The sequence below is a fragment of the Phyllobates terribilis genome, unplaced genomic scaffold (assembly GCF_046119375.1).
Source record: "Phyllobates terribilis strain yellow unplaced genomic scaffold, ASM4611937v1 Scaffold_1__5_contigs__length_1240528914, whole genome shotgun sequence".
NCBI lineage: Eukaryota > Metazoa > Chordata > Amphibia > Anura > Dendrobatidae > Phyllobates > Phyllobates terribilis.
Window position 1 is genome coordinate 1,058,372,202 of NW_027362761.1, and position 27,939 is coordinate 1,058,400,140.

Here is a 27,939-nt window from a genome sequence, read left to right on the forward strand (position 1 = left end):
CGTCACTGCATGGCTGCGGAAATAAAAAAAATAAATAAAAAATCTTTCTGAATTCTGAAGAGAAGGAGCAGTTGTGGAGTGTCTATATAATAGATGTACAGAAGTGGGATGACGGCGGCCTGTGCTGAGCATTGCCCGGCTGATCGGGTGATGACTGATGGGTCACATGAATGAGTTATTACAGCAGAAACCGCACCCGTCCTGATAACTATTCCTGCAAGGAACCGGCCGTCCCTAACCCTGCAGCTACATAATAGAGATGCAAAGAAACAAGGAGAAAGAAAGGATGCAATGACCGGGATCACCAAGGAATAGCAAAAATATAGAATTTTATTAAAGACTAAACATACAAGACATGTTAAAAAAAACAACTAAAAAGCAACAATTGCGCCAATGAATAACAAAACCATTGCAAGGTACTGATATGGTTAATCCTCACATATATATGCCCAACTAGTCACAGAAAATCTCAATATATGACTACAGACTGCCCACCACAATATAATAAAGAGCAAGGTAGCAGCAAAGTATCTATTCACAAAGGCATTAATATCCAAATAAGCCTATAAAAATAGTGCCCATTATATAACCCCACAATGAAACCTGCTGCTGACACAATCGCCCCAAATGTGAAACAATACAATTGGATTGCTAAAAGAGCAAGCTAACGCTGTTAGGTCGGGCAGTAGAAAAAAATGAAGGGGGGGGGGGGGGTGTGGTCAGGGTAAATACACCTGAACCATCAGGCAACCTACAGAAATGTGCATGGAGGATGTTGTTTTTACATAAGAGTTATGTATACAGAAAAGCTATATGTCCTATACAGGAAAAGTGTGGGATGAGAAGCTTACAAGACCACTAAAGTAAGACATTCACAAGCTCCTTCTGTATACTCCCTGGTGCCGGGGGTCCGACCCCACTGATCTTACACTGAGAATGTATGGAACTCCTGTAATGTCACCCTTCTTTTCTACAATGTAATCAAGGCATATTTATATTTCTGAACAAGACTTGTATCGACCCATAAAAGAAAAGAGCAGCAGCTCCACCATACTGAATCCCTGCACAGCGACGCTATCAGCCGTGCAGGGACACAACGCAGCTGCAGTCACTTATATAATGGCCGAATGTGCAGGGGAAAAGCCAAAGCGGACCTCATTGTTCTGAAGGCTCCAGCGTATCCTAGCTATATGTGATACTACTCTGACATAGGGAAAGTGACAAAAAAAAAACCTTCAAATAGCAGTGAGTGACGTCTGATTAAGAGTTAGATTTGTATTGAACATAAAACCACAATCTTAGGACCATTACATACATTACCAGACTACTTTATAGATGATCAATTGCCAGCACGAGTTATATTACGCCCAAAATATCTCTGCAGCACCACCAAATTGTTGTATGAAAAATATAAGGAGTTATATAAGTGTGCGCCCACATATTATCTGTACAGGTCCATATATCAGCCACTATTATGTGAAATATGTAATAAAATACACTATTATACAATATTAATGTTCTGTCCCTTTAAAATTCTGTCACCATGGTAACGACAGTCATACTCAGCCAATAGGATTGCTCGGTTTGAAGAAAAAAAAAAAAACTCCTATGTGGTCAGTTTGTTACATCTCATCTGAGTGTGAAGACAGACACCTGCGATCAGCGAGAGATTATAGGTATAAGACGTGATATAATATAATGGACGGAGCCACATCCCATCACACGCACTCAGCGACCACAACTGACAGGAATCAGCACATTTACCAGAGGATAAGTCATTATTCCCCAACACATGATACGCTGAGACACCAGTGGGGGGCGCCGCACTCGTCACATCTCCCATCTGGATGGATCCAGCGATCACTTATAATGGGGGTCACTGCCCTTTTTTGATGATTTCTGGAGTTTCCCGTGGTCGGACCCCAGTGATCTATCAGTCGTCACTGAGCCCAGGGATAAGGGGATGACTTGTTCCATCTGATAATTCCCCTTTAATGAAGCTCAGATACAGAACAGTAAATATCCTACACATTTCCCAATTTGCCCTTTCCCCAGCAGAGCCCCCGAATTATTTATAGCCAATGTTTCTACGACCAAAGAAATATCAGCCAATCCCCAAACCCTCTGCTGACGCCTCCTGATGTTTCATAGATTTTGGATACATTTCTACAAGAGAAGATATCAGCGGACACCATGGGGATCGAGTATTCTGCCAGAGTTGGACCAGGTAGTATCCATCACTCACTCACCGTTCTCTATACTCTTATTACATGGGTTTCTGGGGCTTTCATTAAACAGACTCATCTGTGGGGACATTTTCTTTCCTTTAATGCAGTGGTCCCCAACTTTATTTGCACCAGGGACCGGCTTCAAGCAAGACCATTTTTTCATGGCCCGGCAGGGCGGGGTGTGGGTGTGGAGCCATGCCAGGAGCCCCACATAGTGTGCTGTGCCGGGAGCCGTGTCACTGAGGCCCCATCATGCCCTGCAGCAAGATGGGGCAGCTGTGTCCTGACAGCTGCTATTCAGCTGCATTCACTTAATCCTGCTTCAGGACCTGTGGTGACATCACAGTCATGTGACCTTGATGTCATCACAGGTCCTCTACCGGTGTTCCCTGCGGGAGTCTAGAACAGCAGGCAGCATCCACCCCACACAATGTGCTCCGAGCTGCCGCACTATCAATATTTAGTGATGGTCTGCGGCAGCGGCGAGGACCGGCAAAAAACCCCCAATGGCCCGGTCCCGGTCCGCGGACCGGTGGTTGGGGACCCCTGCTTTAATGCATATACTTGGTGGTAAATATTTTTCTGAGTTTTATTGAAAATTGTGCACAGTTTGCCTCCTGTACCCTCTGTACTGTACTGTCTATTGCTGGCTGCAGAACTTGTTAACTGAGAATCCATCAGTGAGCTCCTTCTGACAGTCTTAACATACATACGTCCTCTCTGTGTGGTGAGGATTACCCTAATATCCGGTTGTGTTTTCTGCAGATTACATCAGTCCTGAGGAAGAGCTGAGGAGACTGGCGTATTGTATGAAGTTTCTCCCTTCTCCCCTCTACAAGAAGGAGGTCAGTGAGACGACTCAGGGCAGCGCTACGGCCTCTTCTATAAGGTAGCTGTGTATTCGGATCTTCCTAGTATCCTCCTAACTTCATCTCTTCTCTTCCAGCGCCTGATGCCGACCAACCCCATTGCCCAAAGAAGATGCATCGAAGAGTATAAAGCCAGGGAGAAAAGGAAGAGGGAAGAAAGGCGCAAGGAACTAAAAGAACAGCGCAAGTACCTGGATGAAGAGGAAGACGAGGAAGAAGAAAAGGAAGAAGAGGAGAAAGCAGCAAAGAAGATAAAGCTGGACATCATGGATTTAAGACAGAAGACACTAAAAGAACTGTGCGCCTACCTGGATGAAGAGGAAGAAGAGGAAGAAGAGGAAGAAGAGGAAGAAGAGGAAGAAGAGGAAGAAGAGGAAGAAGAGGAAGAAGAGGAAGAAGAGGAAGAAGAGGAAGAAGAGGAAGAAGAGGAAGAAGAGAAAGAAGAGAAAGAAGAGGAAGAAGAGGAAGAAGAGGAAGAAGAGGAAGAAGAGGAAGAAGAGGAAGAAGAGGAAGAAGAGAAAGAAGAGAAAGAAGAGAAAGAAGAGAAAGAAGAGAAAGCAAAGAAGATGAAACTCCACATCAAGATCCCTAGGGGGGAAGTGACGGCCAAAGGCCAGAAAAGAAGACAACCGATCCCAACAACAAGAAGGAAGAAGGAAAACCAGACCAACTTCCGCCAGTACATCAACCGGTATTTGAGAGGAAAGAGGAACATCATGTGGACCATCCTGCTGGGACCTCTCTGCCAATAACATCACATATGGCAATACCGGCTGGTAAGTATAAGACCACCAAATAACAGCAGGATAGTGTAATATAGTGGTAGTGTATCAGTATTAGTGTAATAAGAGTAATAATACTAGGGATAATAGTAAGAAATAAATAAAATAGTAATAAAATAACAGTAGTAATAGTAGTAGGTAGAATAGCAGTGTGATCCAGGGTCCTAGGACTAATCGCCTTTTCTCGGGGTCAAGAAGGAATTTTTCCCCTGTGACACAAATTGGCTGAAGGTGTCTTGGGGTTTTTGCCTTCTTCTGGATCAACACTAAGTATAGGGATTTTAGTAATACCATTATCATAAACACAAGAGTAATAAAAAATTATAAAACTAATTAAAAAAATGAATTATAACAGGTACAATTGATTGCATTAGTACAGTAATAATAAACATTAAAAATGGTGGTCCCAGTTAGTAAGTTAGTGTAGTGTTAGTGTAGGGACCCATCTGAAGAGGTCGCCTTGACGTTCGCAGACGGGCTCGCACAATTTGCTCAAAGTGTGCGCTAAGAACCTCATATTTCTATGTACAGGAGATCTAGCAGTAATACCATTCAGGAGAATGTACACACATTTTGTTATATACTTTTGTGCCGCACACAGGGCAGGTATACAGGTATAGGATGCTCATATGTAGTGAGAGTGTTCCAGTGATATTATAACTGGGCCTTAAGGGTAAAATGCTGATAACTACAGGTCCTGGAAACACATCAGAAACTAGAACCTGTAAGTAACTGGTCCCAGCTAGTGATGAATATGTAAAGGGCAGTCCGGTACCAGGACCCGCGTTATAGGACACATTATCATCAGGCAGGTGCAGTCAGGGCTCTTACAAGATCTGCGGCAGTCGTGTGGCGGTATAACACAGTCCCGCTCCTGCCTCAGGCGCCAGCAGTGGAGCCAACCCTGATCCTGGCAGCTTAACCCCTTATATGACACAGTCAGTGGCTTTCACAGCATTTAGGCACTTAAGACCAGAGAGGGAGGGGCGATCATGGTGCCGATGAGTTTCTATGGCAGCCGAGATCTAACAATGGGCCCCATGACGGCCATCTTACTGCTCCTATTAGACCCCGGCTGAGGAGAGGTCTATGAGGACACCGGTCAGAGTTATGTCGCCTGCTCTGCAGCTATTAGAAATATCTAGGGCTGATTAGTTTGCTATCTGTAAATTGGATCTAGCCCTGCCACCCCCAGCAGCACTGGGCTACCACTGGTGTGATCAGGGCTATTGGGCTCCTAGATTGGGCAGAGGAGCTCAGTCTTCAGCAGGAGCTGGCTGAGGAGAGCTGAGCGACTTGCATGGGGCTGCTGCACAAGAAGCAGCTCACAAGGTGGAGATTTATCCGGAGACGCGGTACCCGGGCTGTGATCTGCTTTGCAGGCTGCATAGTCGCTGCCTCCTAGGACCCGAACTTCACCCCTAACAGGCACAGCAGAGCTCGGACGGCTGCAAGTGACCGGAGAGTGGCTGATTAGTGACTGCTGCGTCTCCTGCACTCAGATAAGAGCGGTACAGAGCGGGGGCTCAGTAATGGTGAATATGGGAAGTGTCCACCCCTCACATGCCCTATATGCGGCCCCCAGAGGTAAACTCTTCCCTGTACCCAGCGCCTCATCCCGCCTTCACTGCTGGCGTGCGCCATTGCTTAGAGGGGATGTCTGAAGATAACAAGTTACATACATAGTAACGTAGTTTTTAAGGTTGAAGGAAGACTAAGTCCATCTAGTTCAACCCATAGCCTAACATGTTGATCCAGAGGAAGGCAAAAAAAACCCTGTGGCAAACACTAAGCTCCACATTGGGGAATAAAACTCCTTCCCGACTCCATACGACAATCAGACTAGTTCCCTGGATCAACGCCCTATCATGGAATCTAGTTTTTGTAACCTGTAATATTATACTTTTCAAGAAAGGCATCCATGCCCTTCTTAAATTTTACCAGTGAATCACTCATTACAACATCATGCAGCAGAGAGTTCCATAGTCTCACTGCTCTTACAGTAAAGAATCCCCGTCTGTGATTATGATTAAACCTTCTTTCCTCCAGACGTAGAAGATGCCCCCTTGTCCCCGTCTCTGGCCTCAGAGTAGAAAGATCAGTAGAAAGGTCTTTGTACTGTCCCCTCATATACTTGTACATAGTAATAAGATCACCCCTAAGCCTTCTTTTTTCCACAGTAAATAATCCCAAGTGTAATAACCTGTCTTGGTATTATAGACCCCCCCAGTCCTCTAATAACCTTGGTCACTCTTCTCTGCACCCGCTCTAGTTCAGCTATGTCTTTCGTATACACCGGAGACCAGAACTGTACACAGTATTCTAAGTGTGGTCGCATTAATGACTTGTATAGAGGTAAAATTATGTTCTCCTCATGTGCATCTATGCCTCTTTTAACGCATCCCATTATTTTATTTGCCTTTGCAGCATCTGCCTGACACTGGCCACTAAACATGAGCTTGTCGTCCACCAATACACCCAGGTCTTTTTCAGTGACAGATTTATCCAGTGTTTTACAATTAAGCATATAATTATACATTTTATTTCCTCTGCCCAAGTGCATTACCTTACATGTATCCCCATTAAAGCTCATTTGCCATTTATCAGCCCAAGCTTCTAGTTTACATAGATCCTCCTGTAATATAAAATTGTCCTCCTCTGTATTGATTACCCTGCAGAGTTTAGTGTCATCTGCAAATATTGAAATATTACTCTGTATGCCCCCTACAAGGTCATTAATAAATATGTTAAAAAGAAGGGGGCCCAATACTGACCCCTGTGGTACCCCACTGTTAACTGAGACCCAGTCTGAGTGTGTTCCATTAATAACCACCCTTTGTTTCCTATCACTGAGCCAATTCTTAACCCACATACATATATTTTCCCCTATCCCCATTGTTCTCATTTTATGTATCAACCTTTTGTGTGGAACCGTATAAAAAGCTTTTGAAAAGTCCATATACACAACATCCACTGCATTTCCTTGGTCCAGTCCAGAACTTGCCTCCTCATAAAAACTGATCAGATTAGTCGGACAGGAACGGTCCCTTGTAAACCCATGTTGATATTGGGTCATGAGGTTATTCTTCTTCAGATACTCTATTATAGCATCTCTTAGGAAACCCTCCAGGATTTTACCCACAGTAGAGGTTAAGCTTACCGGTCTATAATTTCCAAGTTCGGTTTTTGTCCCCCTTTTTGAATATTGGCACCACATTTGCTATACGCCAGTCCTGTGGTACAGACCCTGTTATTATGGAATCTTTAAAGATTAAAAACAATGGTCTATCTATGACGGTACTTAATTCCTGCAGTACTCGCGGGTGTGTCCTATCCGGGCCTGGGGATTTGTCAACTTTAGTTATCACTTATCCACAGGCTCAGTGATCACTTACTGATCGTGGGGTCTGACCACTGCGAACCATCGTCTGATCGGAAAGGAACGGAAAGTCAGGGAACAACTGCAGCTCCATTCATTCTCTATGGGGCTCTGGAAAAAGCCGAGCTCAGCGCTTGGATGCCACATAGGGAATGAATGGAGCAGATCCTGGAGTAATAACATGTCCTCCTCAGCTTTCTGTCTGTGTAAGTGGCTCAGCCCTCGTCTCCCCTTCTGTTCCCGACTTCTGTTTTGTTCCCTGTGGACTTTCTCTCAGTCCTCTGCAGCCATTATGTGTGTAGACAACTTCCAAAAAGAAAATGTAGCAGAACATCAGTCATCTACCGTAATAATCCACGATATTCAGGGGGGAAAACAAAACGGTGATGTTCTTACACAGTCGCCTCCTCCTGAGCTGATGAAGATGTCGGTGGCAGCACATTGCGGTTTGTGTTCTCTGCCTGAATATCGCGGATTATGTGACGTCCCGCAGCTTCTCATCATCCATGTTGGGCTGTTGGACGAAGTGTGGACGCTCGGCTTGTTGGATGCTTGTGTTACTACCAGCACTGACTTTATATTGTGACTCCTGTGCCGATTCCCATTTCTAATTGCAGCGTGTTATACTAGCACGTGACGGCTGCCACAATCACATGACGGCTGCTACAATCACGTGACGACTGTAGCGTCAGCGTCCCTGCCTCCTGCTAGGCAGGGATGCTGTTCCCCTCACCTCTCCGCTCCGTGCCCGGCGTCTTCCTCCCGCTCTGCTGGCAGCGCACGCTGCTTCCCGGTCACTGTGCTTAGGGCGCGGGTGCTCCCTCTCTCTTAAAGGGGCCGCGCGCGCCGTCCTAAGGAGTCCCCGGCCAATGGCCGGAGGACCTCACCATATATAAGGCACCTCCTCCAAAATGGAGGTGCCCGAGCTCTGTTGTTGCAAAGCCTTTCAACTCTGCTTCAGCCCTCAGGTCCCGTTGCCTGATACCTGCCTGATATCTGTATACCTGCTTGCAATCCTGTGGTCTGACAGTCTGTCTACCAGCACCTGTCAGTCTGTCTATGGATCAGTCTGCCTGCGGACCAGGAACTACCTGCCAGATACCTGCCTGCCTGCCTGTCCAGAGACTCTTACCCGCTCACCTGGGAGCGCTCACCTGGGAGCGCTCACCTGGGAGCGCTCACCTGCTACCCGCCTTCTAGCCTACCTGGAGGCTTAGCCGTCACTTGCTGTGACCACCTGCCTGTCCAGAGACTCTTACTCTGTTGTCACTTGCCGTGACCACCCGCCTGTCAAGAGACTGTCCCCGTCACTTGCCGTGATCACCCGCCTGTCAAGAGACTGTGTCCGTCACTTGCTGTGACCGCCCTGCCCTTCTACCCTGAGACTGTCCTTGTCACTTGCAGTGTCTACCTACCCGCCTTCCCTGGGAGCCACCTGCTTCCTTACAAGGACTGCCCTTTGTATAGTAGCTCAGAGGTTCCACCTCCCAGACCCGTTACAGTTTGCTCGGGCCATGGAACCCGGTGGCACCCAAGCTCCCTTGCTCTTGGACCTATGTCATGAACTTTCACGTCAGAGGTCCCAACAGGAGTCCATCCTGAGTTACCTGCGTACTGTTAACTCTCGCCTGGACACACAATGTCTCATCGGGAGCTGCTTCCACTCGCACACTTACTACCCCGGCACCGCCGCTGCCCATCAATACCATGGCATCCCTTCCCGGTCCCCGTCTCTCCGACCCGCCTCGTTTTGGCGGAGATCCCGGTCAGGCACGGGCTTCATTAACCAGTGCACTCTGCATTTCGAACTTTTGGCACACCAGTTTTCCACCGACCGAGCCAAAGTAGCCTTCATCATGTCCCATCTCAAGGGGGAGGCGCTGGCTTGGCTAAATCCTCTATGGGAGAGAGGAGATTCCCTGGTGTCCAACCTGCCAGCCTTTCTCACGGCTTTCCGGAAAGTCTTCGACGAACCAGGACGGAAGACCTCATCCGCCTCATTTCTGCTACGCCTCCGTCAAGGAAGTCTCACCGTGGGCCAATATGCCATACGGTTCCGTACCCTTGCTTCAGAGCTTGCCTGGGATAACGACGCCCTGGTGTCCGTCTTCTGGGTGGGTCTGTCCCACCAAACCCCTGGCTATACCCTTATCTGTCGCCTCCGTGGATGGGGGTCTCTTACCGCATCCCATTCAACTCATCACCGAATCCATAACTCTGCAGGTGGGAATGCTGCACTCTGAGAGCATCTTCTTCCATGTTCTGCCTGGACTCTCTCACGCCCTCTTGCAAGGCCTACCTTGGCTCCAGAAACATGCACCCGTGCTTGATTGGCAGACCGGAGAAGTCCTTCGCTGGGGACAGGACTGCCATAAGACTTGTTTAGTTCCCGTTCCTGCCCGTCCTTCTCCTACCCCAGCCAATCTACCCGGCCTACAGGTTCCCTATTGGTCTTATGCGGATGTCTTTAATAAAAGAGAAGCAGAGACATTACCCCCTCATAGACCATACGATTGCCCAATCGACCTGATACCCGGTGTTACTCCTCCCCGTGGGCGTATTTACCCTTTGTCCGCTGCTGAGACCCGGTCCATGTCTGAATATATTGAGGAGAATCTGGCCCGGGGATTTATCCGGAAATCGACCTCCCCAGCGGGAGCAGGCTTCTTCTTCGTCAAAAAGAAAGACGGCTCACTCCGTCCCTGTATAGACTATAGAGGCCTTAACCAGATCGCGGTGAAAAATAAATACCCTCTTCCGCTCATTCCCGAATTATTTGACCGTCTGAGGGGTGCTAGAATCTTCACCAAGCTGGACCTCCGTGGGGCGTATAACCTGGTCTGTATCCGTCAGGGGGATGAATGGAAGACGGCATTCAAAACTCGGGACGGTCACTATGAATACCTTGTAATGCACTTCGGTCTCTGTAACGCTCCCGCCGTCTTTCAAGAGTTGGTCAATGACATCTTCCGTGACCTTCTCTACTCCTGCGTGGTGTTGAACCTGGACGACATCTTGGTCATCTCTCCGGATCTTCTCACTCACCGGAGGGACGTTCGTCAGGTTCTGCTCAGACTCAGGCAGAACCACCTCTACGTAAAATATGAGAAGTGCCTCTTTGAGCAGACCTCACTTCCGTTTCTGGGCTACATAATCTCTCAGACCGGCCTACGAATGGATCCTGAGAAACTGTCTGCCATCCAGAAGTGGCCCCGACCGGAGGGGTTGAAGGCTATTCAGCGGTTCCTGGGCTTCGCCAACTACTACCGCCTCTTCATTCCGCACTTCTCTTCCCGGACTGCCCCTATCTCTGCGCTCACCCGTAAGGGCGCTAATCCCAGAGAATGGCCGCCCGAAGCTGAGAAGGCCTTCCTTTCTTTGAAACAAGCTTTCTCCTCCGCCCCTGTGCTGCATCGTTCGGACAGCAACAAACAATTCTTCCTAGAAGTTGACGCTTCCTCCTCCGGAGCCGGAGCGGTACTCACCCAAAAGTCGTCTTCCGGAAGAAAGGTAACCAGCAGCTTCTTCTCCAAACTCTTCTCCTCTTCTGAGCGCAATTATTCTATAAGAGACCAAGAATTATTGGCCATCAAGCTGGCGCTGGAGGAGTGGCGTTACCTGCTCGAAGGGGCTCTTCACCCGGTAATAATTTACACGGACCATAAGAACTTGGCTTACCTCCAGAGTGCCCAGAGACTTAACCCGCGCCAAGCCCGGTGGTCCTTGTTCTTCGCCCGCTTTGATTTCATTCATTTTCGTCCGGCAGACAAAAACATCAAAGCTGATGCCTTGTCCCGATCCTTTTTGGTCTTTGATCTAGAGGAGGAGCCTAAGCACATCATCGACCCCGCCAAAGTAATGCAGGTGGCCCCCATGAATCTAAATCGTCTTCCACCCGGTAAGACGTTTGTAACAGTCCCTGATCGTGAGAAGGTCCTACACTGGGGACACTAGTCTAAGCTAGCTGGCCACGCTGGTCAGAAAAAGACCCTCCAGCTTATTACCCGGCATTACTGGTGGCCTACCCTGCACAAGGACGTAATAGACTTTGTTTCAGCCTGTGTGTACTGCGCCCGCAACAAGGTTCCGAGACACCTGCCAGCCGGCCGCCTCCTTCCTCTTCCTGTACCTGCTGCCCCGTGGCAGCATATAGCTATGGACTTTATAACGGACCTCCCTGTCTCTGCCGGTTGTACGGTCATTTGGGTGGTCGCTGACCGCTTTTCTAAGATGGCTCACTTCATTCCCCTGCCGGGCCTCCCGTCTGCATCTGAGTTGGCTAAAGACTTTATACATCATATTTTCCGTCTTCATCTCCACATTGTATCCGACCAAGGGGTTCAGTTCACCTCTCGCTTTTGGCGAGCCATGTGTAAATTGCTGGGGGTCACCTTGGACTTTTCTTCTGCTTATCACCCACAGTCCAATGGTCAAGTAGAACGGATCAACCAAAATTTAACCAGTTACCTCCGGCACTTTATGAATGCTCACCATTCGGACTGGGTGGATCTTTTACCGTGGGCCGAATTTTCCTACAATAATCACGAGAGCGAATCTTCCTCCAAATCCCCGTTTTTTGTAGTCTACGGTCAGCATCCTCGGATCCCGTTTCCCGTCTCCATCTCGGTGGACAACCCGGCTGCGGAATCTATTGTTAGCGAATTTTCCTCCATTTGGGAGAGTACCAGATCCGCACTTCTTCAGTCATCCAAGCGGATGAAAAAACAGGCTGACAAAAGACGTCTGGATCCACCGCAATTCCGTCCTGGAGATAAAGTCTGGCTCTCGTCCAAATATGTCCGGCTCAAGATTCCTTCCTACAAGTTAGGGCCTCGGTTCATCGGCCCACTGGAAGTTATCAAGCAAATCAACCCGGTGGCCTATAAATTGAAACTCCCGGCCAACTTGCGGATCCCTAACTCCTTCCATGTATCTCTACTCAAACCCGTGGTACTTAACTCTTTTTCCAAGTCTACAGGTACGCCTCCTGCTCCGGTTTCCGCTGAAGACGAGTTTGAGGTAGAGAACATTCTAGCCACCAAAAGGGTAAGAGGGAAGACCTTTTTTCTAGTGGATTGGAAAGGGTTTGGTCCTCAGGAGAGAACATGGGAGCCCCGGGAGAACATCCATGCCCCTCTCATCCTTGATAAATTTCTCTATGGCCTAAAAAAGGGGGGGCCCTAAAGGGGGGGGTACTGTAGCGTCGGCGTCCCTGCCTCCTGCTAGGCAGGGACGCCGTTCCCCTCACCTCTCCGCTCCGTGCCCGGCATCTTCCTCCCACTCTGCTGGCAGCGCACGCTGCTTCCCGGTCACTGTGCTTAGGGCGCGCGTGCGCTCCCTCTCTCTTAAAGGGGCCGCGCGCGCCGTCCTAAGGAGGGGGACATCACCATATATAAGGCACCTCCTCCAAAATGGAGGTGCCCGAGCTCTGTTGTTGCAAAGCCTTTCAACTCTGCTTCAGCCCTCAGGTCCCGTTGCCTGATACCTGCCTGATTTCTGTCTACCTGCTTGCAATCATGTGGTCCGACAGTCTGCCTACCAGCACCTGCCAGTCTGTCTATGGATCAGTCCGCCTGCGGACCAGGAAATACCTGCCAGATACCTGCCTGCCTGTCCAGAGACTCTTACCAGCTCACCTGGGAGCGCTCACCTGCTACCCGCCTGCTAGCCTACCTGGAGGCTTAGCCGTCACTTGCTGTGACCACCTGCCTGTCCAGAGACTCTCACCCGCTCACCTGGGAGCGCTCTCCTGCTACCTGCCAGCTAGCCTACCTGGAGGCTTAGCCGTCACATGCTGTGACCACCTGCCTGTCCAGAGACTCTTACTCGCTCACTTGGGAGCGCTGACCTGCTACCTGCCTGCTAGCCAACCTGGAGGCTTAGCCGTCACTTGCTGTGACCACCTGCCTGTCCAGAGACTCTTACTCTGTTGTCACTTGCCGTGACCGCCCTGCCCTTCTACCCTGAGACTGTCCTTGTCACTTGCCGTGTCTACCTACCCGCCTTCCCTGGGAGCCACCCGCTTCCTTACAAGGACTGCCCTTTGTATAGTAGCTCAGAGGTTCCACCTCCCAGACCTGTTACAACGACAGGTTATTGCTGGGGGCCGTGATACAGAAACCGTCAGGTACCAGATGGCACAGAATCACCGAGGGAGTGGGGTGCAGGGCCTTCATTTCACTTTTAGACTGTGTGCCCATGATGCATTTTTCAAGCGTTTATGCTGCGGAATTTCCGCAGCGTAAAACACTTGGGAAACGCTTGGTAAACCTTCCCCTATAGTCTCCAATGCAATTCCGCACTTTCAATGCCCATGCTGCGGATTTTTCCGCAGCATTTATGCTGCACTCAAATATCCGAGGCATGTCCATTAATTTTGCGGAAGCTCTGCATTTTCGTTGCCATTGACTTGCATTAGAACGCGCCAATTCTGCAAGACTGCATCTGTACTTGCGTAATTGGCGCGTTCTAATGTGCGGATGGTACCTTACAATTATCTGGACTGTGTTTAGCTAAAAGAAAGGAAAATTGAGAGAAAAAAAATACATTTTATTAATTGGCAAAATCATCCATCCCCATCTATAGCACTGCTAATGTGTACAAAGTCAAGGGGCCCGGAATGTACAGTGCGAGCCGACTCCACACACACACACACACACACACACACACACACCGGCCTTCACAACGCGCACACACACACACCGGCCTTCACAATGCGCACACACACACACCGGCCTTCACAACGCACACAGACACACACACCGGCCTTCACAACGCGCACACACACACACACACACACCGGCCTTCACAACGCAAACACACACACACACCGGCCTTCACAACGCAAACACCCACACACACACACCGGCCTTCACAACGCAAACACCCACACACACCGGCCTTCACAACGTAAACACACACACACACACACACTGGCCTTCACAACGCAAACACACACACACACACCGGCCTTCACAACGCAAACACCGGCCTTCACAATGCGCACACACACACACACACCGGCCTTCACAACGCACACAGACACACACACCGGCCTTCACACCGCACACACACACACACACACACACCGGCCTTCACAACGCGCACACACACACACACACACACACACACACACACACACACACACACACACACACCGGCCTTCACAACGCAAACACACACACACCGGCCTTCACAATGCGCACACACACACACACACCGGCCTTCACAACGCACACAGACACACACACCGGCCTTCACAACGCGCACACACACACACCGGCCTTCACAACGCAAACACACACACACACACACACACACACACACACACACACACCGGCCTTCACAACGCAAACACCCACACACACACACCGGCCTTCACAACGCAAACACCCACACACACCGGCCTTCACAACGTAAACACACACACACACACACACCGGCCTTCACAACGCAAACACACACACACACACCGGCCTTCACAACGCAAACACCGGCCTTCACAATGCGCACACACACACACACACACACCGGCCTTCACAACGCACACAGACACACACACCGGCCTTCACACCGCGCACACACACACACACACACCGGCCTTCACAACGCGCACACACACACACACACACACACACACACCGGCCTTCACAACGCAAACACACACACACACACACCGGCCTTCACAACGCAAACACACACACACACACACACACACACACCGGCCTTCACAACGCAAACACACACACACACACACACCGGCCTTCACAACGCAAACACACACACACACACACACACCGGCCTTCACAACGCAAACACCGGCCTTCACAACGCAAACACCCACACACACCGGCCTTCACAACGCAAACACCGGCCTTCACAACGCAAACGCACACACACACACCGGCCGGCACAAGGTGTCGTCACTCCCAGATATTCCTGATATGTGGAGGCTCACAGATCTTGTGCTGGGTATAACGTGATAACTGATAATCACTCCTCCGGCGCCTCCAATGTTCTGGGGATCACTGACCCCGGTGGTCACTATTATAATAAAATACTAAGTGCGGAGCAGACATTCACTGAACTCCAACAAAAAGCTGCAGAAATAGGACATCATTCACACTATGAGCGGAAAAAGAGTATTTTGCCCTCGAAAAAAAAACACTCGATAACACTGCCTGGCACAAGCCATTATCACATCTAATACCAGTAATTACTGATCGGAGTACTATGGTAACACTGCCTGGCACAAGTCATTATTACACCTAATACCAGTAATTAGTGATCAGTGTACTATGATAACACTGCCTGGCACAAGTCATTATTACACCTAATACCAGTAATTACTGATCGTTGTACTATGGTAACACTGCCTGGCACAAGTCATTATTACACCTAATACCAGTAATTACTGATCGGTGTACTATGGTAACACTGCCTGGCACAAGTCATTATTACACCTAATACCAGTAATTACTGATCGTTGTACTATGATAACACTGCCTGGCACAAGTCATTATTACACCTAATACCAGTAATTACTGATCGGTGTACTATGGTAACACTGCCTGGCACAAGTCACTATCACACCTAATACCAGTAATTACTGATCGGTGTACTATGATAACACTGCCTGGCACAAGTCATTATTACAACTAATACCAGTAATTACTGATCGGTGTACTATGATAACACTGCCTGGCACAAGTCATTATCACACCTAATACCAGTAATTACTGATCGGTGTACTATGATAACACTGCCTGGCACAAGTCATTATCACACCTAATACCAGTAATTACTGATCGGTGTACTATGATAACACTGCCTGGCACAAGTCATTATTACACCTAATACCAGTAATTACTGATCGGTGTACTATGGTAACACTGCCTGGCACAAGTCATTATCACACCTAATACCAGTAATTACTGATCGGTGTACTATGATAACACTGCCTGGCACAAGTCATTATTACACCTAATACCAGTAATTACTGATCGTTGTACTATGGTAACACTGCCTGGCACAAGTCATTATCACACCTAATACCAGTAATTACTGATCGGTGTACTATGATAACACTGCCTGGCACAAGTCATTATTACACCTAATACCAGTAATTACTGATCGGTGTACTATGGTAACACTGCCTGGCACAAGTCATTATCACACCTAATACCAGTAATTACTGATCGGTGTACTATGGTAACACTGCCTGGCACAAGTCATTATCACACCTAATACCAGTAATTACTGATCGGTGTACTATGATAACACTGCCTGGCACAAGTCATTATTACAACTAATACCAGTAATTACTGATCGGTGTACTATGGTAACACTGCCTGGCACAAGTCATTATTACACCTAATACCAGTAATTACTGATCGGTGTACTATGATAACACTGCCTGGCACAAGTCATTATTACACCTAATACCAGTAATTACTGATCGTTGTACTATGATAACACTGCCTGGCACAAGTCATTATTACACCTAATACCAGTAATTACTGATCGTTGTACTATGGTAACACTGCCTGGCACAAGTCATTATTACACCTAATACCAGTAATTACTGATTGGTGTACTATGGTAACACTGCCTGGCACAAGTCATTATCACACCTAATACCAGTAATTACTGATTGGTGTACTATGGTAACACTGCCTGGCACAAGTCATTATCACACCTAATACCAGTAATTACTGATCGGTGTACTATGATAACACTGCCTGGCACAAGTCATTATCACACCTAATACCAGTAATTACTGATCGTTGTACTATGGTAACACTGCCTGGCACAAGTCATTATTACACCTAATACCAGTAATTACTGATCGGTGTACTATGGTAACACTGCCTGGCACAAGTCATTATTACACCTAATACCAGTAATTACTGATCGGTGTACTATGATAACACTGCCTGGTACAAGTCATTATTACACCTAATACCAGTAATTACTGATCGGTGTACTATGATAACACTGCCTGGCACAAGTCATTATTACACCTAATACCAGTAATTACTGATCGTTGTACTATGATAACACTGCCTGGCACAAGTCATTATTACACCTAATACCAGTAATTACTGATCGGTGTACTATGGTAACACTGCCTGGCACAAGTCACTATCACACCTAATACCAGTAATTACTGATCGGTGTACTATGATAACACTGCCTGGCACAAGTCATTATCACACCTAATACCAGTAATTACTGATCGGTGTACTATGATAACACTGCCTGGCACAAGTCATTATTACACCTAATACCAGTAATTACTGATCGGTGTACTATGGTAACACTGCCTGGCACAAGTCATTATCACACCTAATACCAGTAATTACTGATCGTTGTACTATGGTAACACTGCCTGGCACAAGTCATTATCACACCTAATACCAGTAATTACTGATCGGTGTACTATGATAACACTGCCTGGCACAAGTCATTATTACACCTAATACCAGTAATTACTGATCGGTGTACTATGGTAACACTGCCTGGCACAAGTCATTATCACACCTAATACCAGTAATTACTGATCGGTGTACTATGATAACACTGCCTGGCACAAGTCATTATTACAACTAATACCAGTAATTACTGATCGGTGTACTATGGTAACACTGCCTGGCACAAGTCATTATTACACCTAATACCAGTAATTACTGATCGGTGTACTATGATAACACTGCCTGGCACAAGTCATTATTACACCTAATACCAGTAATTACTGATCGTTGTACTATGATAACACTGCCTGGCACAAGTCATTATTACACCTAATACCAGTAATTACTGATCGTTGTACTATGGTAACACTGCCTGGCACAAGTCATTATTACACCTAATACCAGTAATTACTGATCGGTGTACTATGGTAACACTGCCTGGCACAAGTCATTATCACACCTAATACCAGTAATTACTGATTGGTGTACTATGGTAACACTGCCTGGCACAAGTCATTATCACACCTAATACCAGTAATTACTGATTGGTGTACTATGGTAACACTGCCTGGTACAAGTCATTATTACACCTAATACCAGTAATTACTGATCGGTGTACTATGGTAACACTGCCTGGCACAAGTCATTATTACACCTAATACCAGTAATTACTGATTGGTGTACTATGGTAACACTGCCTGGCACAAGTCATTATCACACCTAATACCAGTAATTACTGATTGGTGTACTATGGTAACACTGCCTGGCACAAGTCATTATCACACCTAATACCAGTAATTACTGATTGGTGTACTATGGTAACACTGCCTGGCACAAGTCATTATCACACCTAATACCAGTAATTACTGATCGGTGTACTATGGTAACACTGCCTGGCACAAGTCATTATCACACCTAATACCAGTAATTACTGATCGGTGTACTATGGTAACACTGCCTGGCACAAGTCATTATCACACCTAATACCAGTAATTACTGATCGGTGTACTATGATAACACTGCCTGGCACAAGTCATTATCACACCTAATACCAGTAATTACTGATCGGTGTACTATGGTAACACTGCCTGGCACAAGTCATTATTACACCTAATACCAGTAATTACTGATCGGTGTACTATGATAACACTGCCTGGCACAAGTCATTATCACACCTAATACCAGTAATTACTGATCGGTGTACTATGGTAACACTGCCTGGCACAAGTCATTATTACACCTAATACCAGTAACTACTGATCGCTGTACTATGATAACACTGCCTGGCACAAGTCATTATTACACCTAATACCAGTAATTACTGATCGGTGTACTATGGTAACACTGCCTGGCACAAGTCATTATTACACCTAATACCAGTAATTACTGATCGGTGTACTATGATAACACTGTCTGGTACAAGTCATTATTACACCTAATACCAGTAATTACTGATCGGTGTACTATGGTAACACTGCCTGGCACAAGTCATTATCACACCTAATACCAGTAATTACTGATCGGTGTACTATGATAACACTGCCTGGCACAAGTCATTATTACACCTAATACCAGTAATTACTGATCGTTGTACTATGATAACACTGCCTGGCACAAGTCATTATCACACCTAATACCAGTAATTACTGATCGGTGTACTATGGTAACACTGCCTGGCACAAGTCATTATTACACCTAATACCAGTAATTACTGATCGTTGTACTATGGTAACACTGCCTGGCACAAGTCATTATTACACCTAATACCAGTAATTACTGATCGTTGTACTATGGTAACACTGCCTGGCACAAGTCATTATTACACCTAATACCAGTAATTACTGATCGTTGTACTATGGTAACACTGCCTGGCACAAGTCATTATTACACCTAATACCAGTAATTACTGATCGGTGTACTATGGTAACACTGCCTGGCACAAGTCATTATTACACCTAATACCAGTAATTACTGATCGGTGTACTATGGTAACACTGCCTGGTACAAGTCATTATTACACCTAATACCAGTAATTACTGATCGGTGTACTACGGTAACACTGCCTGGCACAAGTCATTATTACAACTAATACCAGTAATTACTGATCGGTGTACTACGGTAACACTGCCTGGCACAAGTCATTATTACAACTAATACCAGTAATTACTGATCGGTGTACTATGGTAACACTGCCTGGCACAAGTCATTATCACACCTAATACCAGTAATTACTGATTGGTGTACTATGGTAACACTGCCTGGCACAAGTCATTGTCACACCTAATACCAGTAATTACTGATCGGTGTACTATGATAACACTGCCTGGCACAAGTCATTATCACACCTAATACCAGTAATTACTGATCGGTGTACTATGGTAACACTGCCTGGCACAAGTCATTATTACACCTAATACCAGTAATTACTGATCGGTGTACTATGATAACACTGCCTGGCACAAGTCATTATTACACCTAATACCAGTAATTACTGATCGGTGTACTATGATAACACTGTCTGGTACAAGTCATTATTACACCTAATACCAGTAATTACTGATCGGTGTACTATGATAACACTGCCTGGCACAAGTCATTATTACACCTAATACCAGTAATTACTGATCGGTGTACTATGATAACACTGCCTGGCACAAGTCATTATTACACCTAATACCAGTAATTACTGATCGGTGTACTATGATAACACTGTCTGGTACAAGTCATTATTACACCTAATACCAGTAATTACTGATCGGTGTACTATGGTAACACTGCCTGGCACAAGTCATTATTACACCTAATACCAGTAATTACTGATCGGTGTACTATGATAACACTGCCTGGCACAAGTCATTATTACACCTAATACCAGTAATTACTGATCGGTGTACTATGATAACACTGTCTGGTACAAGTCATTATTACACCTAATACCAGTAATTACTGATCGGTGTACTATGGTAACACTGCCTGGCACAAGTCATTATTACACCTAATACCATTAATTACTGATCGGTGTACTATGGTAACACTGCCTGGTACAAGTCATTATTACACCTAATACCAGTAATTACTGATCGGTGTACTATGATAACACTGCCTGGCACAAGTCATTATTACACCTAATACCAGTAATTACTGATCGGTGTACTATGGTAACACTGCCTGGCACAAGTCATTATTACACCTAATACCAGTAATTACTGATCGGTGTACTATGATAACACTGCCTGGCACAAGTCATTATTACACCTAATACCAGTAATTACTGATCGGTGTACTATGATAACACTGCCTGGTACAAGTCATTATTACACCTAATACCAGTAATTACTGATCGGTGTACTATGGTAACACTGCCTGGCACAAGTCATTATTACACCTAATACCAGTAATTACTGATCGGTGTACTATGATAACACTGCCTGGCACAAGTCATTATTACACCTAATACCAGTAATTACTGATCGGTGTACTATGATAACACTGCCTGGTACAAGTCATTATTACACCTAATACCAGTAATTACTGATCGGTGTACTATGGTAACACTGCCTGGCACAAGTCATTATTACACCTAATACCAGTAATTACTGATCGGTGTACTATGATAACACTGCCTGGCACAAGTCATTATTACACCTAATACCAGTAATTACTGATCGGTGTACTATGATAACACTGTCTGGTACAAGTCATTATCACACCTAATACCATTAATTACTGATCGGTGTACTATGGTAACACTGCCTGGCACAAGTCATTATCACACCTAATACCAGTAATTACTGATCGGAGTACTATGATAACACTGCCTGGCACAAGTCATTATCACACCTAATACCAGTAATTACTGATCGGTGTACTATGGTAACACTGCCTGGCACAAGTCATTATCACACCTAATACCAGTAATTACTGATCGGTGTACTATGGTAACACTGCCTGGCACAAGTCATTATCACACCTAATACCAGTAATTACTGATCGGAGTACTATGATAACACTGCCTGGCACAAGTCATTATCACACCTAATACCAGTAATTACTGATCGTTGTACTATGGTAACACTGCCTGGCACAAGTCATTATTACACCTAATACCAGTAATTACTGATCGGTGTACTATGATAACACTGTCTGGTACAAGTCATTATTACACCTAATACCATTAATTACTGATCGGTGTACTATGGTAACACTGCCTGGCACAAGTCATTATCACACCTAATACCAGTAATTACTGATCGGTGTACTATGATAACACTGCCTGGCACAAGTCATTATCACACCTAATCCCAGTAATTACTGATCGGTGTACTATGATAACACTGCCTGGCACAAGTCATTATTACACCTAATACCATTAATTACTGATCGGTGTACTATGGTAACACTGCCTGGCACAAGTCATTATTACACCTAATACCAGTAATTACTGATCGGTGTACTATGATAACACTGCCTGGCACAAGTCATTATTACACCTAATACCAGTAATTACTGATCGGTGTACTATGGTAACACTGCCTGGCACAAGTCATTATCACACCTAATACCAGTAATTACTGATCGTTGTACTATGGTAACACTGCCTGGCACAAGTCATTGTCACACCTAATACCAGTAATTACTGATCGGTGTACTATGGTAACACTGCCTGGCACAAGTCATTATCACACCTAATACCAGTAATTACTGATCGGTGTACTATGGTAACACTGCCTGGCAAAAGCCATTATAACATCTAATACCAGTAATTACTGATCGGTGTACTATGGTAACACTGCCTGGCACAAGTCATTATTACACCTAATACCAGTAATTACTGATCGGTGTACTATGGTAACACTGCCTGGCACAAGTCATTATTACACCTAATACCAGTAATTACTGATCGGTGTACTATGGTAACACTGCCTGGCACAAGCCATTATCACATCTAATACCAGTAATTACTGATCGGTGTACTATGATAACACTGCCTGGCACAAGTCATTATCACACCTAATACCAGTAATTACTGATCGGTGTACTATGGTAACACTGCCTGGTACAAGTCATTATTACACCTAATACCAGTAATTACTGATCGTTGTACTATGATAACACTGTCTGGCACAAGTCATTATTACACCTAATACCAGTAATTACTGATCGTTGTACTATGATAACACTGCCTGGCACAAGTCATTATTACACCTAATACCAGTAATTACTGATCGGTGTACTATGATAACACTGCCTGGCACAAGTCATTGTCACACCTAATACCAGTAATTACTGATCGGTGTACTATGGTAACACTGCCTGGCACAAGTCATTATCACACCTAATACCAGTAATTACTGATCGGTGTACTATGGTAACACTGCCTGGCACAAGTCATTATTACACCTAATACCAGTAATTACTGATCGGTGTACTATGATAACACTGCCTGGCAAAAGCCATTATCACATCTAATACCAGTAATTACTGATCGGTGTACTATGGTAACACTGCCTGGCACAAGCCATTATCACATCTAATACCAGTAATTACTGATCGGTGTACTATGGTAACACTGCCTGGCACAAGTCATTATCACACCTAATACCAGTAATTACTGATCGGTGTACTATGGTAACACTGCCTGGCACAAGTCATTATTACACCTAATACCATTAATTACTGATCGGTGTACTATGATAACACTGCCTGGCACAAGTCATTATTACACCTAATACCAGTAATTACTGATCGGTGTACTATGGTAACACTGCCTGGCACAAGTCATTATCACACCTAATACCAGTAATTACTGATCGGTGTACTATGGTAACACTGCCTGGCACAAGTCATTATTACACCTAATACCAGTAATTACTGATCGGTGTACTATGATAACACTGCCTGGCAAAAGCCATTATAACATCTAATACCAGTAATTACTGATCGGTGTACTATGGTAACACTGCCTGGCACAAGTCATTATTACACCTAATACCAGTAATTACTGATCGGTGTACTATGGTAACACTGCCTGGCACAAGTCATTATTACACCTAATACCAGTAATTACTGATCGGTGTACTATGGTAACACTGCCTGGCACAAGCCATTATCACATCTAATACCAGTAATTACTGATCGGTGTACTATGATAACACTGCCTGGCACAAGTCATTATCACACCTAATACCAGTAATTACTGATCGGTGTACTATGGTAACACTGCCTGGTACAAGTCATTATTACACCTAATACCAGTAATTACTGATCGTTGTACTATGATAACACTGTCTGGCACAAGTCATTATTACACCTAATACCAGTAATTACTGATCGTTGTACTATGATAACACTGCCTGGCACAAGTCATTATTACACCTAATACCAGTAATTACTGATCGGTGTACTATGATAACACTGCCTGGCACAAGTCATTGTCACACCTAATACCAGTAATTACTGATCGGTGTACTATGGTAACACTGCCTGGCACAAGTCATTATCACACCTAATACCAGTAATTACTGATCGGTGTACTATGGTAACACTGCCTGGCACAAGTCATTATTACACCTAATACCAGTAATTACTGATCGGTGTACTATGATAACACTGCCTGGCAAAAGCCATTATCACATCTAATACCAGTAATTACTGATCGGTGTACTATGGTAACACTGCCTGGCACAAGCCATTATCACATCTAATACCAGTAATTACTGATCGGTGTACTATGGTAACACTGCCTGGCACAAGTCATTATCACACCTAATACCAGTAATTACTGATCGTTGTACTATGATAACACTGCCTGGCACAAGTCATTATTACACCTAATACCAGTAATTACTGATCGGTGTACTATGATAACACTGCCTGGCACAAGCCATTATCACATCTAATACCAGTAATTACTGATCGGTGTACTATGGTAACACTGCCTGGCACAAGTCATTATCACACCTAATACCAGTAATTACTGATCGGTGTACTATGGTAACACTGCCTGGCACAAGTCATTATTACACCTAATACCAGTAATTACTGATCGTTGTACTATGATAACACTGTCTGGCACAAGTCATTATTACACCAAATACCAGTAATTACTGATCGGTGTACTATGGTAACACTGCCTGGCACAAGTCATTATCACAACTAATACCAGTAATTACTGATCGGTGTACTATGATAACACTGCCTGGCACAAGTCATTATTACACCTAATACCAGTAATTACTGATCGGTGTACTATGATAACACTGCCTGGCAAAAGCCATTATAACATCTAATACCAGTAATTACTGATCGGTGTACTATGGTAACACTGCCTGGCACAAGTCATTATTACACCTAATACCAGTAATTACTGATCGGTGTACTATGGTAACACTGCCTGGCACAAGTCATTATTACACCTAATACCAGTAATTACTGATCGGTGTACTATGGTAACACTGCCTGGCACAAGCCATTATCACATCTAATACCAGTAATTACTGATCGGTGTACTATGATAACACTGCCTGGCACAAGTCATTATCACACCTAATACCAGTAATTACTGATCGGTGTACTATGGTAACACTGCCTGGTACAAGTCATTATTACACCTAATACCAGTAATTACTGATCGTTGTACTATGATAACACTGTCTGGCACAAGTCATTATTACACCTAATACCAGTAATTACTGATCGTTGTACTATGATAACACTGCCTGGCACAAGTCATTATTACACCTAATACCAGTAATTACTGATCGGTGTACTATGATAACACTGCCTGGCACAAGTCATTGTCACACCTAATACCAGTAATTACTGATCGGTGTACTATGGTAACACTGCCTGGCACAAGTCATTATCACACCTAATACCAGTAATTACTGATCGGTGTACTATGGTAACACTGCCTGGCACAAGTCATTATTACACCTAATACCAGTAATTACTGATCGGTGTACTATGATAACACTGCCTGGCAAAAGCCATTATCACATCTAATACCAGTAATTACTGATCGGTGTACTATGGTAACACTGCCTGGCACAAGCCATTATCACATCTAATACCAGTAATTACTGATCGGTGTACTATGGTAACACTGCCTGGCACAAGTCATTATCACACCTAATACCAGTAATTACTGATCGTTGTACTATGATAACACTGCCTGGCACAAGTCATTATTACACCTAATACCAGTAATTACTGATCGGTGTACTATGATAACACTGCCTGGCACAAGCCATTATCACATCTAATACCAGTAATTACTGATCGGTGTACTATGGTAACACTGCCTGGCACAAGCCATTATCACATCTAATACCAGTAATTACTGATCGGTGTACTATGGTAACACTGCCTGGCACAAGTCATTATTACACCTAATACCAGTAATTACTGATCGTTGTACTATGATAACACTGTCTGGCACAAGTCATTATTACACCAAATACCAGTAATTACTGATCGGTGTACTATGGTAACACTGCCTGGCACAAGTCATTATCACAACTAATACCAGTAATTACTGATCGGTGTACTATGATAACACTGCCTGGCACAAGTCATTATTACACCTAATACCAGTAATTACTGATCGGTGTACTATGGTAACACTGCCTGGCACAAGTCATTATCACACCTAATCCCAGTAATTACTGATCGGTGTACTATGATAACACTGCCTGGCACAAGTCATTATTACACCTAATACCAGTAATTACTGATCGGTGTACTATGATAACACTGCCTGGCACAAGTCATTATTACACCTAATACCAGTAATTACTGATCGGTGTACTATGATAACACTGCCTGGCACAAGCCATTATCACATCTAATACCAGTAATTACTGATCGGTGTACTATGGTAACACTGCCTGGCACAAGTCATTATCACACCTAATACCAGTAATTACTGATCGGTGTACTATGGTAACACTGCCTGGCACAAGTCATTATCACACCTAATACCAGTAATTACTGATCGGTGTACTATGATAACACTGCCTGGCACAAGTCATTATCACACCTAATACCAGTAATTACTGATCGGTGTACTATGGTAACACTGCCTGGCACAAGTCATTATTACACCTAATACCAGTAATTACTGATCGGTGTACTATGGTAACACTGCCTGGCACAAGTCATTATCACACCTAATACCAGTAATTACTGATCGGTGTACTATGGTAACACTGCCTGGCACAAGTCATTATCACACCTAATACCAGTAATTACTGATCGGTGTACTATGGTAACACTGCCTGGCACAAGTCATTATCACACCTAATACCAGTAATTACTGATCGGTGTACTATGGTAACACTGCCTGGCACAAGTCATTATCACACCTAATACCAGTAGTTACTGATCGGTGTACTATGGTAACACTGCCTGGCACAAGTCATTATTACACCTAATACCAGTAATTACTGATCGGTGTACTATGGTAACACTGTCTTGCACAAGTCATTATCACACCTAATACCAGTTATTACTGATCGGTGTACTATGGTAACACTGCCTGGCACAAGTCATTATTACACCTAATACCAGTAATTACTGATCGGTGTACTATGGTAACACTGCCTGGCACAAGTCATTATCACACCTAATACCAGTAATTACTGATCGGTGTACTATGATAACACTGTCTGGCACAAGTCATTATCACACCTAATACCAGTTATTACTGATCGGTGTACTATGGTAACACTGCCTGGCACAAGTCATTATTACACCTAATACCAGTAATTACTGATCGGTGTACTATGGTAACACTGCCTGGCACAAGTCATTATTACACCTAATACCAGTAATTACTGATCGTTGTACTATGATAACACTGCCTGGCACAAGTCATTATCACACCTAATACCAGTAATTACTGATCGGTGTACTATGATAACACTGCCTGGCACAAGTCATTATTACACCTAATACCAGTAATTACTGATCGGTGTACTATGGTAACACTGCCTGGCACAAGTCATTATTACACCTAATACCAGTAATTACTGATCGTTGTACTATGATAACACTGCCTGGCACAAGTCATTATCACACCTAATACCAGTAATTACTGATCGGTGTACTATGATAACACTGCCTGGCACAAGTCATTATTACACCTAATACCAGTAATTACTGATCGGTGTACTATGGTAATACTGCCTGGCACAAGTCATTATTACA

At 44.9% G+C, this 27,939-nt stretch overlaps 2 protein-coding genes across 2 annotated transcripts in view; one reads left to right on the plus strand and one right to left on the minus strand.

The window, feature by feature from the left end:
• VPS37A (VPS37A subunit of ESCRT-I) overlaps window positions 1–27,939 on the minus strand; it is a 117,703-nt gene that overhangs the window by 38,269 nt on the left and 51,495 nt on the right. The gene's annotated exons all lie outside the window — the stretch shown is intronic.
• Window positions 2,194–4,013, plus strand: LOC141166482 (uncharacterized). Its single transcript, XM_073653193.1, has 3 exons — window positions 2,194–2,227; window positions 2,994–3,073; window positions 3,175–4,013. The coding sequence occupies exons 1-3, from the start codon at window positions 2,194–2,196 to the stop codon at window positions 3,847–3,849; spliced, it is 789 nt and encodes a 262-aa protein (XP_073509294.1). The 3' UTR covers window positions 3,850–4,013.

What these genes read in the sequence shown, in the direction of transcription:
- LOC141166482 (XM_073653193.1), top strand. Translation starts at nt 2,194, where the DNA reads ATGGGGATCGAGTATTCTGCCAGAGTTGGACCAG. An exon ending in TTCTGCCAGAGTTGGACCAG is followed by an intron (nt 2,228 to 2,993) that starts GTAGTATCCATC and finishes TGTTTTCTGCAG; the next exon opens with ATTACATCAGTCCTGAGGAA. An exon ending in CTCCCCTCTACAAGAAGGAG is followed by an intron (nt 3,074 to 3,174) that starts GTCAGTGAGACG and finishes CTTCTCTTCCAG; the next exon opens with CGCCTGATGCCGACCAACCC.